This window comes from Vigna radiata, chromosome 4 (assembly GCF_000741045.1).
Source record: "Vigna radiata var. radiata cultivar VC1973A chromosome 4, Vradiata_ver6, whole genome shotgun sequence".
In the NCBI taxonomy this organism is placed as follows: Eukaryota; Viridiplantae; Streptophyta; class Magnoliopsida; order Fabales; family Fabaceae; genus Vigna; species Vigna radiata.
Genome location: NC_028354.1, coordinates 11,354,742 through 11,367,227, shown reverse-complemented (window position 1 = coordinate 11,367,227; position 12,486 = coordinate 11,354,742). Strand labels below are relative to the sequence as shown.

General features: G+C 34.4%; 2 protein-coding genes across 2 annotated transcripts; one reads left to right on the top strand and one right to left on the bottom strand.

Moving 5' to 3' along the window:
- The first annotated feature begins 333 nt into the window (after window positions 1-333).
- Window positions 334-5,919, top strand: LOC106758170. Its single transcript, XM_014641108.2, has 7 exons — window positions 334-816; window positions 2,037-2,187; window positions 2,278-2,403; window positions 2,511-2,591; window positions 4,518-4,710; window positions 4,944-5,214; window positions 5,299-5,919. The coding sequence occupies exons 1-7, from the start codon at window positions 429-431 to the stop codon at window positions 5,547-5,549; spliced, it is 1,461 nt and encodes a 486-aa protein (XP_014496594.1). The 5' UTR covers window positions 334-428; the 3' UTR covers window positions 5,550-5,919.
- Window positions 5,920-7,584: 1,665 nt separating this feature from the next.
- LOC106759444 (2,3-bisphosphoglycerate-independent phosphoglycerate mutase) lies at window positions 7,585-11,836 on the bottom strand. The gene is made up of 10 exons (XM_014642618.2): window positions 11,680-11,836; window positions 11,281-11,464; window positions 10,898-11,025; window positions 10,113-10,263; window positions 9,832-10,035; window positions 9,064-9,488; window positions 8,630-8,822; window positions 8,459-8,554; window positions 8,126-8,281; window positions 7,585-7,990 (listed from the first exon to the last, which is right to left on the bottom strand). Exons 2-10 carry the CDS (start codon window positions 11,440-11,442, stop codon window positions 7,826-7,828), a joined length of 1,680 nt encoding a protein of 559 aa, XP_014498104.1. The 5' UTR covers window positions 11,443-11,464; window positions 11,680-11,836; the 3' UTR covers window positions 7,585-7,825.
- Window positions 11,837-12,486: the final 650 nt, after the last annotated feature.

The window sequence follows — 12,486 nt, the reverse complement described above, 5'->3', positions numbered from 1 at the left end:
ATATATATATATATATATATATATATATATATATATATATATATATATATATATTTCTTGACCAGTTACTTTTGATAAATATATTTTCGGGATGAACATATCATTAAAAACAATTCATTAGTTTTTTTTATGATTTTATTACTAACAATTTATATCTCTTATTTTTATCTTGAATAAAAGAAGGTATCATAACCTTTTTATTTTTTTTCTTCTGTTTTCCTCTTGCATAGGCTACCTTAAAAAATTTAAAATTTAATAATTTTCTAGATTTATTCAATGGTTTTAGAGATTGAATTAAATATATTAAAGACTTTCTGAATATATTGGGCTATTGGTATTGATGTGTATTAACTGGTGCAAGGATTTGCAATAATCTTTTATTGGTATGAAACCTATGATACGATGAAGAGCATAGTTGTGCTGTTGAAATGGTGAGAATGGAAGGGAGAAGGCGTGGAGGTTGCAGTGGTCGACGCATAGTTGCAAGCAAAAGAGGGAGTGGCAACGGCAATGGCAGCGGCAATGGCGTCAACAGCAACACCATCAACAGCAACACCAACAGCATCAGTGTCATCAAGAAGCTTCAAACCCGCGAGATTTGTTCGAAGCCTCATCGTGCTTTTGCCTCAGCCACTTCCCCTCACAGATTCCGCACTATGCGCTTGACGCACTATTATGACTCTCATGATCCCTCCAAGTCTCGCTCTTCCCTTTTGCCCTTCTTGTTGAAAAGAACTAAAGTTGTGGAAATTGTTGCTGCCAAAAACCTGATTTTTGCTCTCTACCATTCGGGTCTCTGTGCAGCTTTCAGTAGAGGTGAGGTTTCCCTTACGGGCCTTGATTCTTGATTTCTGGGTTTGAATTGCCATTATCCATTGCCCGTTTGTTAATCGCTGTCAGGTTTCTGTAAAAATCAAAACTTTTTACAGTTTCATGCATGAATGCCATTGCTCGTCGCCCATTTGATAATCAGGGCATATTTGTGTAAAAACCTTAACTTTTGATTCTCTCATGTATGTATGTCAGCCATTACCCATTTACGAAGCATTGTCATGTTTGTGTAAAAACCACAATTTTTTATTCTTTGATGTGTGAATTGGTATTGTCCATTACTCATTTGTTGATCATGAGCAATTTGGTGTGAAAACCTAAACTTTTGATTCTTTGCGGTATGAATTGCCATTGCCCAATATCAAGTTGTTATTCATGGGCACATTTCTGTAAAAATCAAAACCTTTTTGATTGGTTGATACATAAATTTCCATTGCCCATCACCCATTCGCCAACCATGAGCGCTTTTGTGTAAAAGCTGAACTTTTGATTTTTCATGTATGAATTGCCATTGCCCATTATCTATTGTTAATCAGGGGTGTATTTGTGTTAAAATAAAAAAAAAATTGGTATTTTCATGTACGAAATGCCATTGCCCTTTTTACCCATTGTTACTCATGGGAATGTTTGTGTAAAAGCCTGTATTTTGATTCCTTCATGTATTACTGCCCATTACCCATTTACTGGTCATTGTCATGTGTTTTGATCAAAACTTTTGGTGGACTCTTTCATATATTAATCCCGTTGCCCATGACCCTTTTGTTATCATGAACACTTTTGTGTATAAACCTAAACTTTTGAGTCTTTCATGTATAAATTGCCATTGCCCATTATCTGTTGTTAATCTTTTCATGTATGAGTTTCCATTGCCCATTTGTATGAAAACCACAACTTCTTATTGTTTTATATATGAATTGCCATTGCCTATTGCCCAATTGTCAACCATATGTATGCAAACCGTGTTCCTATTTGGATATGAATTTTCATTACAACTACAACTCCCACTTGTTAGTTATTTAACATACGTGTCTTTTTGGGTATGAATTATCATTATAGCTTTACTGCTTCCCATTTATTAGTTATCACCCTTTGCACACAGACCACTATTTTTTGTATGAATTGAGACTACTACTTCTCATTAGTCAATTATTGTCAGATTTTATAGAATCCATAAAACTGGGGTTTTGTGTGTGAATTCCTTGCAGAAACCGATGAGAGGATTTGCTTTTTGAATGTCTGTCCTGATGAAGTCATCCGCAGCCTCTTCTTTAATAAGAACAATGACTCACTTATTACTGTATCCGTTTATGCTTCTGAGAACTTCAGCTCTTTGAAATGCAGATCCACAAAGATTGAGTGCGTGCATTTTATGATTGTTCTTTCAAATCCTCCTCTTCGACGTGTGAAACCAATTTTGCTTATGTGATCTTTTGTTTATGTTCTTAGATACATACGAAGGGGCACCCCAGATGCCGGGTTTCCCCTTTTCCAGTCTGAATCATTGAAATGGCCTGGATTTGTAGAGTTTGATGATGTCAATGGAAAGGTCCTAACATACTCTGCACAAGATAGGTACCTTCCTCATTCTGTTGTCTTTCTGTTCCAGTTCTACTGTTTTGCAAGTGTTTACTATGCTCATTGGTTACTCTATCTAATATACTTTGTTTGAATGGTGCCAGTATTTACAAGGTTTTTGATCTCAAGAACTATACCATGCTATACTCAATTGCAGACAAGCATGTTCAGGAAATCAAGATCAGGTACATTATCTTTCTCACGCTAAGTTTCTGTTTCATAATTCCAGCTTTTGCAAAAGCACTATTTATTTAATAAATTATGTCAAGTAATGAGCATGCTCATGTCACCGTCATGGTGATTTTCTCCTATTTGTTTGTACTCCTTGCTACACATACACCATTATATTGTTCTCATGTAAAAATTATTCAGGTTCTTATTTTTTGACTGATGGTTGAGATGGTTATATATTTGAGAAACCTAATGATTGAGTCAGTTCAGGCCTTATTAACAAGGTTCGGTTAGAGAGAAAAATGGGTTTTCCATCAGATGAATAAGTTGAATATTTGCATGTCTCACATCTAGTACATTTGGTCAATAGAGAGCTAGAAGCTTTGTTTCAAAATCGAAGAGGTGTGAAGCAAGGAGATGTGTTACCTCTTTCTTTGTCTACTTTGGTTATATCCATGCCCAAGCTATAACTTAATATATACCCTTTGGTTGTCTATGGTTGAATTCTTGACTCCCTCAGCCGATAAGAGGATAAAACTATTTGAAGCAGCTGAATCTGCTAGCACCATCACATTTTCTTTGATCACTCATACTTTGATCATGGGTGTCTTTGATGTCACACTGGCAATACTGCTCATGTCCCGTTACATGGAAGCTCCACCGACGAAATTCTTTCCTTTGCTTTCCTAAATTGTGTGTAACGTGTGTAATTCTTTGGTATCTTTTGTAGAAAAAAATAATTTTCATCACAACAGAGATATAATCTCCTCCATACCTTTTCTGAATTTTATCCATGGTTAACTTCTTGAACCCAACATTTATTATATTTCCATCACTAGAGAGATGCTGATTACTATCCATGCTCTGCCTGAAGACATTGACCATTTGTGTATTGTGTCTTTTCTCCCAAACAATTGCTCTCGGCTCATGACCCAGTTGCTATTATGTGCCTAGTAACTTGAAGCTTACCCAACCCACCAGGTTGATTTCTCATGCATCCGAGCCAGTTCTGATGACATCAACCCTAAGTTTCCAGAACTTCTTGATTAAGAGACCAAACTCCCTTCAGAACCGCTTCCTCCACTCTCTCATCATACTTCCATCCCTGTCCCTTTTTCTTCTCTCATACACCAAGCCTTACTGATATGATAATCTTTTGGCTTCTTTTCTCTCTTCGGTACATGGATTAGCTCATCAATATCAGGAGTTGCTAATAGTATAAAAGATTTTGAAGGATTTATATCCACATGGTTATACACCTATACTACATTTTAGTCATTGCACTCTTGGAGGACAATTTGATATTCATCTTTTACTTTGGCTTTCCCACAACTTATCAGCTACCATCCACTTTTTTAGCATTCAAGACTCAAGTCCTTTATAATATTTCTATTTCTGTTCTGAATCGGTGACAATCTCGGGTCTCCTTGAATTTGTTCTCGTGTTGTTTGTTCTGGATGAAAGGGATTTGTTCTCTTAACTATTGTAGGTTATTTATGTGCGAATCTCTATTTCAATTACAAGCTCCTTGAATATACATAGACATTGGTAAACCTGTTTGTAAGTGCATTGCCCCCTCTAAGGTTAAGTCCTTTATTTGGACTATGGTGCTAGCTTAGAATCATTTTATACCTATTTCTTTGTTGAGTTCTTTATTTTGTCCTTTTAGGAGAATGTCCCATACGCTAGCTTTACTGATTTTTGTAGAAACACAGTTTGCTAACGCTTTGGTGTATTTGATTGGAGAGTAATTCTCTCATTTCGAAGTAGATCTACTTGGTGTAAAGTACATGGTCTTTTTCAAAGGAATCTCTTACTCCTCTCCTGTTTTTTTTTTTTTGCTTTTTCTTTTTATGTAGGATCTCTTCTTAATCTTTTTATTTCAACGGATTTCTTCTTTTGTTACTTTTCCTATATACTTACTAGTTATTTTGTTACAGTCCTGGCATCATGTTATTAATTTTCAATAGAACCAGTGGTCACATTCCCCTCAAGATTATATCCATTGAGGATGGCACAGTTCTGAAAGTATTCAACCATCTGCTTCATCGGAATAAGAAGGTGGACTTCATAGAGCAATTTAATGAAAAGCTTCTGGTCAAGCAAGAAAATGAGAACCTTCAGATTCTTGATGTGAGCTTCATTTTTCCCTTGTCTTCCATTGTTTGTGTCTGAAAAGGGATCCACTTACTCCTAGAATAGATCTTCTTTAACTGTAATAGCTTTTTATGTGCTTTGAATTTCAATAATCTAACAATTTATGTTGGGAGTTCTCATTTAGTAGATCAAATCTATAAACTTTATATAACTTTAAGCAGATCCCTTTCTTCATGTATATGTTATTTTCACGCGTGTGATTTTCCTAGGTTCGAAATGCTGAGCTGATGGAGGTAAGCAGAACAGAGTTCATGACTCCATCAGCATTTATCTTTCTGTATGAGAATCAGTTGTTCCTTACTTTCAGAAACCGAACAGTTTCTGTTTGGAATTTCCGAGGGGAGCTTGTCACTTCATTTGAGGATCACCAATTGTGGCATCCAGATTGCAATACCAACAACATATACATAACAAGTGATCAGGATCTCATTATCTCTTACTGCAAGGCAGATTCTGATGATCAATGGATGGAAGGCAATGGTAATAATGTTTGAGTTTACTTTTCCTTTGTTTTTGAATTTGTTTAACTGGTCTTATATCTTTGTAATTTGCTCTTTGGCACAGCTGGCTCAATTCATGTCAGCAACATCTTGACTGGGAAATGTGTTGCGAAAATCAATACAACAATTAGTTGTGCGAGGGCAGACGAGTGCAGCCGCAACGGTTGTAGCTGCAGGGAAAGTCTTTATCCATGCCTAATGAGGAATTCAGTTACAGAGGCTTTGGAGGATATAACTGCCCTCTTTTATGATGAAGATAGAAATGAGATTTATACTGGTAACAGACATGGTCTTCTTCATGTATGGTCTAACTAGTGACTTTTCATGTTTCTTCTGGCTTCATGGGCCAAAGAACCACATCTTTGGGTTTTCCCTTTTGATGATGGATTTCAGAAATACAAGCTACCTCAGCATTGTAACATAAGTTTATGTGAAACTATAATCTAGGACTCTGCATTGTGGATTTCATAGTTTATGCAGAGGTAACCAGTTAAAGTGTTTCAGGTAAACTTGATATCTATGCTTTTCTTAGGCCCTTATATTTTCTGTATAGTACAATCACTGCTGAATATTGAGGCAGATGAGACATATTACTTGTATTAAGTTTGTCCTGGAATTCATAGGAGAACAATGTGGGATGGAAACAAAAAGGGCATATTTTATGGAGTTTTTTTTACCTCATCCATGTCATTGGTGTAAATCTCTCTACAAATCTGTTTTTTATTTTTACTTTCTTAGAACGAGTAGAAAATAAGTTCTAGGCATGATCTTCTATTCTCTAGTTTATATCTTTTTTATACTTTTCTTTGAACAAAATAGCAAACAAAATAAGTTCAACCATGCTTGTTACTTGATAGTATGGCGTGGGTTTTTTCATCAAATCCTGCTTCTGTCTCTATGGCTATTGAATCAGATAGGATCATTATAGCTTAGGTTTATGTTACATGACAACTATACAAGTCAAAATATATAATTTGAAAATTGAGATTTTTACGTTGTAGTATGTTTTTCTTACTCATATTGAATTTGTTTTAAGTTCATGCACCTTGATTCTATTTGACTTTAATCCTTACTGTTTTTTCTTCTCATCATTAACCATTTTTAGCTTTGGCATTAAAGAGAAAATATGAATTAAGAAAATTAAAGTAAAAAAGAAATAAATTAAGACAATTCGGTTATCCTTAAATGCATAATTCAATTAAGTGTATTTATATTTTAAATAAGGAAAATGATATTTTGACACCATTTTGACACTGCACATGTGTCAAAATGTGGTTGGATGATTTCAAATTAAAAAAACAAACTTTGGTTTTTCTTTTTCAAATATACCCCTGTCTCAACTTTTTTAATTTGAAATCGTCCAATCACATTTTGACACGTGTGCAATATCAAAATGGTGTCAAAAAATGGTGTTAAAATGTCATTTTCCTTTAAATAAATCACCAATCTAATTATATATGATTTTTAATATACCATTAACAGTGAATTTTATTGTTGTATAATATATTTACCTTTTAGCATTGCAATTACAAAATGAGACTATACTTTTTTCAGAAATTATAAAGATGATAATAATAATGATTATCTTTTTTTCTATCCGTCCGGAAGTAAAGTAATATTGCTCATAATATATTAAATATATTTGGTTATTAATATTTATCAATGGTTAAAATGATAAATACTTGTCTAATCTTTTATGTAATATAAAATAGAAGTAATCTACTTAATTAATTTATCTAAATAATATCTTATTAATAAAAAGTGATTAGTTAATGCTCAATGTAGCGGTGGAGGGTTTGAGATACTTATACATTCAAAAGTTTTGATTGAAGCTTCTGGATGAAGACTATATACTATAAGAACAGTGGATAGTGGCAGGAACCAATCCTTCTTTTATTCTAAGTTAGAACATAAGTACGAATCTTGCATAACTTTTCAATATTTATGAACATTAAAGGTCATAATTGTGTGGTGCAACGTATTAGAACAGTCTAAATAAAATCTATGGTATTAGATTCCCTTCATCACCGCCGTACGTGTTTAATCAAAAGAATACTTTTCTTGTGTGCATAAAAATTCTCTCAAACTCAAAATATACCCTTTAAAATCTTATTCAAACTAAATTAACTTAATGGAATGTACAGATTAAAACTAATGGTTCATTCCTTCGGTCATGTCGAAATTTATAATGGCTAATCTATCATAAGGTATTTTCAAATCTATCATAAATGGCTCCCATTACTTGATGAAATCAATTGTTAAAAATGGATAAACACAAGGCTAGCTATATCTGTATTTATCATATTGTTAATTAAAAGCATTATATAGAGATGACATTAAAAGCATTATATAGAGATGACCAAGCAAAATTCCTGATTGAAATATAATTCAGCACAATAAAGTGTCAAAATGGAATTAATTAGTCGGTACTGTGGTGTCATCTGCAGACTGAAATTGGAAACTCTAGAAAAGAACAAAACCACCTCACATATGATGTATGTGGAGGGATGAAAACTCTCAATTATTTGAGCTGTATAATCTTACAGCATTCCCTGTATTTTTGCAAAATATACTAACTCTTCCATTGGTTCCTATTTATCTGCTACTTCTATGAGAGTTGGCTCATAGTCGCTGGGAGCCTCAAATCCATGAAGATTTATCACAGTTGCAGCAACGTTGGCCAACCCACCTGATGGAACATCATTGCGGAATCTCACACCAGGGATCAATCCAGGACCTCCAATAGCAATTGGCACCTTAACCACAGCAAGGAAAAGTATGAGATTTTTAACCAAATTTATGATTCATTCCATAAGTTATTCAAAACTCTTTGAAATTTGAGTGTAGAGAATATTGTAATTCATGTGACTGACATAATTTATAAAACTTACAGGCTCAAGAGTATGGGAAGTAAGAATCTGGATTTTTCCATCCTTGCTAAGAAGTGGTTTTCCAGATTTATCCCTCTTGACCATATCCTCTGCATTTCCATGGTCAGCTGTGACAACATAGATTCCACCCACTTGCTCTATTGCATCAAGAATAATCTGTGCATTTACACAAGTAAACAAAAAGCTTAGTATTAGTAAAGAAACTTAGATTCTCTAATTTTAGTTCTTAACATAACCTAGTTCTTAATTGCTCATTCAAATCACACAAGATTCATTCCTATATATAAGATTGATTTGTCACCAAATCATTGTGAGGAACACATAAAATGGTACCTTCACAGCCTCATCAGCAGCCTTGCAAGCCACAACTGTTGCTTCGATGTCACCTGTATGCCCCACCATGTCACCATTTGGAAGGTTGACACGTACCTACACACATCAGATAAAATAAGAGTAAATAAGAGACCATGATTCCCAAAAATACCTGATAAACCATTTAATTACCTGATCAAATTTCCTGCTAAGAATAGCATCCCTAGCCTTTTCAGCAATTTGCAATGCTTTCATTTTTGGTTGTTCATTGAATGTAATGCCAGAGTCACTAGGAATTTCCACATATTCCTCCAAGTCTGCATTAAAATACCCAGACCGATTTCCGTTCCAGAAGAATGTGACGTGACCAAATTTAACAGTCTCACTGTTGACAAAAAAATTTACACTCATAAGGTAAACATTAAGTCAGAGTGGAAGTAAAGGACTCTCAAATGAGAAACATTTGGTCCCTATATTGGGTAAACAATATATAGTGACTTCTCATGCATTGCACAGTTCCATCATTCACCATCAAGATCAAAATAAGCAGGTAGAAATATTATGTATTTCCATAAATTACAACATTAAGAAAAACCCTATTAATGATTTGAATAGAGAAAACTCACCTGCAAGCAAAAGTCCGAATACCATTTTTCACTAAATATTCACCAGATGTCCTATCAATCTCGGGTGGAGAAACAAGGTAATGACTTGGAAGTTTCAATTCACCGTCATATTCAAGCATTCCAGCATACCGGATTTTTGGAACACGAACTCTATCAAATTTGTCAAAATTTTCATATTCAAGAGACTTTGCAATCATGACCATACGATCCGCTCGGAAATTGAATGTAACAACAGCGTCACCATCAACAATTGGACCAACAGGTTTCCCATTCTCATCAACAATAACAAAAGGAGGCAGATACTGGTCATTGGCCTTTGGTTCTGCCCTCAGCGTTTTGACAGCTTCAAGAGCATTTGTAAACTTATAAGGGGCTTCACCAAGAACTTGAGCATCCCATCCTCGTTTCACAACATTCCAGTCATTCTGAAGTTTGTTTTGAAAACAGTGAATCATAAGTAATAGAAATACCCAAGCAAGAAAAGAAAAAAAAAATCGAGTCAACCATATTTATTTGCTGTATAGAGCAGTATGAAATTGAGATGCAAGTTAACCATAAAAAGGAAGTTTTCTTACTATGAATTTGCAACTAAAAGAAATTAAATAATAAAAGATTTAAAAGCAAATTATTTTGTTTTTCTTTGTCAAATTTCAACGAATACTATAATTGACCAAAACATTATCAATTTTAGCAAAGAAGTTAAATGAAGAAACAATCAATATACGTAATCAGGCACCACAAATTGAAGGTACTTCTAGGTAATTATACCTCATAGCGATCCATTGTGACATTCATACGACCTCCACCTGATGCTATCTTAGCATCGATGCCCTTCTCCCGCAATTTTGCAAGATCATTTTCAAGGGTCTCGACAAACCCGACACTTGAGCCATCCAAAACATCACGGCCATCTGTAAGAATATGGACACGGACTCTTTTAACACCTCGCTCACCAACTCCTTTAAGCAACAACTGTATAAAAATAGCTAGTTAGAAAGAATGAGTTGTATACACATAAAAGAAAAACAGCTCCAACCTCAAGTAATCACCTGCAACTGATCAAGTCTGGAGTGAACTCCACCATCACTCAGCAACCCAATGAGATGCAATGTGCCATTTGCAAAACTTTCCTTTATGTAATTGAAGCCTTCTCCTTCAAAAATTTTTCCAGAGGCCAGAGCAAGGTCGACAAGCTTGGCACTAAAATGAACAATCACAGACCAAGATGTCTCAATCATCACACATGCTAAAAATAATTTTCAAGCAAGAAAAAGAAACTCAATAGTATAGCTCGTAGGAAAGACCATGACTAAACATTTCAAGGTGGTAAGCAAAAATTATAAATTCCAATTCCACGGCAGAAATCATCTGAAATACTATCTAAACATTGTGAATCCAAACTTAACACAAACTCCTTGGGAAAAGCGACACACTACAACCACAACCATGTTGATTTTTGTATTGCATCCTAAAACAAGAGTACAGGTGTATAGAGCACATTTAACCCTATTGATCACATACATCTATGATAATCTAAGAAACAATGCAGAACAAGGCAATGCGTTGTTCAATCCGTGACATAAAAAATGCAAGCACAACGAAACAAATACAAATGTTCAGAAGCAGAACAAAGTAAACATTTTATTTTTCCAAACATAAATTAGTTTTAAAAACCCACAAGCAGTTCGTTATCACATCGATTAGTAGATCTGTTCGCAGTTTCTCACAATATAAAAAATAAAAAACCTACAGCACGCAAACTCAGTTCAAAACCTTGGCAGTAACAAAGACATGGCGCTAAATAGATGAAAAAGAGAGGCTAGTTTTAGTTTACCCCTGAGCAAATATGCGACCAGCTCCAAGGGCATTGTGACCAACTTCACTGTTGCCCATGTCATCTTCTGTTGGAAGGCCTACAGCGGTACCGTGAGCCCTAACCAATCTCCATTTTTCAGGGGCACCCTGTAATACAAAACAGTCCTGATTAATGCCCTCTAACCCAAAAAGAAAGATATCTTTTCGCCTCCTATGTCTTCCTTTGGAGGCAACCTTTAAAACTATCATATACTAAACAACAACACCTCATCCAACGTAGATTCGAACCTTGGTCCGTTACTTTGTAAAGGACTATTCACTATTGCTACCCCCATCAGTTAAACAACAGATCTTTGAAATCTATAAACAAAGATTGGGTCCAAAAACGTGCAAAAATTGAACCTTTTTAAGAGAATCCATGCAGGGTGTCTCAGCGGTAGCGATGCAGTTGTATTCGTTGGGCTTGGCCTCTCCCCAACCATCCAACACCACCACAGCCACTGTCTTCCCCTTTGGGAGCTTTGGATGATCCGCCAATTTCCATGAGACACCTGAACTACCCATCTGCGCTTTCTCCCTTTTTTTCCTATCAGATTCAGATTCAATGGCAAAACCGAATACAAATCATTCACATAAACAAATAATCATTCTTTACCCATCTGGGTCATAGTTCTTTTTCCTTTTTCCTATCAGATTCAATGACAAATCTAAACGCACAAAATTCAGATACACTGACAATCGTTCATACTATGAAATAAACGTCACAGTGCTAAGAAGTTACACACGACAACCTGTACATACCTGTTCTTTCCTCGGTGTCAGCCGCAACTAACAACACAAATGTCACAGAGGTAACCTAAAAAGACCGAACTGTGAGCCTGCTTTCTCTGTCTTGTATGGTTTGGTTTGGATTTATAAATACAAGTTTGTTGGCCAACTGTTCCATAGTCTTGTAGAGTCGCTATTTTTTTTTTTTCACATTAATGAAAAAAAAAAAGGTAGCACGTGAATCCTGAGAGAAGTTTACGAGTAACCACGAGAACATGAGAAGAGAATGGAAGTACAAAAATAATTTAATTTAAATAGATTAATTAAAAGAAAGTTATTTTTTTACAATAATTCCTTCAAAAGTTTTAGTTGGACTTATTTATAATATATTGATAATTAAAAATATCTATGTCGATGACGTAAAAATAAATAAAAAAATTATGAATAGCCTCTAAACGAAATAAATAATCTTGAGTGAATTGAATTCATTTGCATAATTAGAAAATCAGTATTTGTAGTCGCGCAATTTTTATATTTTTTGAAAATTGATATATTAACTTATTTGTTTGTCATTGTTAAAGACTATTAGGATTTAACTTTGGATTCAAAGATTTTAAAAAGCGTTACAAAATAATTTGCATTTATTTCGTTATTAATATAAAAAAGACTTGACTTGGATTTTGTAATTATTAATTAAATTGAAATAATCTTGTGTGAATTGAGTAACATATCTAGTGATAAAAAAAATATTTAACTGATACAAAAATATTCTTATTCAATATTTTATTTAATATGTTAATATTAAGATAAAAAGATTTTAATTTCGTATCAAAAATGAAT

Excerpts from the sequence above, each read along its gene's own strand:
- LOC106758170 (XM_014641108.2), top strand. The coding sequence starts at position 429 with ATGGTGAGAATGGAAGGGAGAAGGCGTGGAGGTTGCAGTGGTCGACGC. Across the intron at positions 4,711-4,943 it reads AGAACCTTCAGATTCTTGAT|GTTCGAAATGCTGAGCTGAT; the intron begins GTGAGCTTCATT and ends TGATTTTCCTAG. Across the intron at positions 5,215-5,298 it reads TCAATGGATGGAAGGCAATG|CTGGCTCAATTCATGTCAGC; the intron begins GTAATAATGTTT and ends TCTTTGGCACAG.
- LOC106759444 (XM_014642618.2), bottom strand. The coding sequence starts at position 11,442 with ATGGGTAGTTCAGGTGTCTCATGGAAATTGGCGGATCATCCAAAGCTC. Across the intron at positions 10,036-10,112 it reads CCAGACTTGATCAGTTGCAG|TTGTTGCTTAAAGGAGTTGG; the intron begins GTGATTACTTGA and ends ATTTTTATACAG. Across the intron at positions 8,555-8,629 it reads TTAGCAGGAAATTTGATCAG|GTACGTGTCAACCTTCCAAA; the intron begins GTAATTAAATGG and ends TGATGTGTGTAG.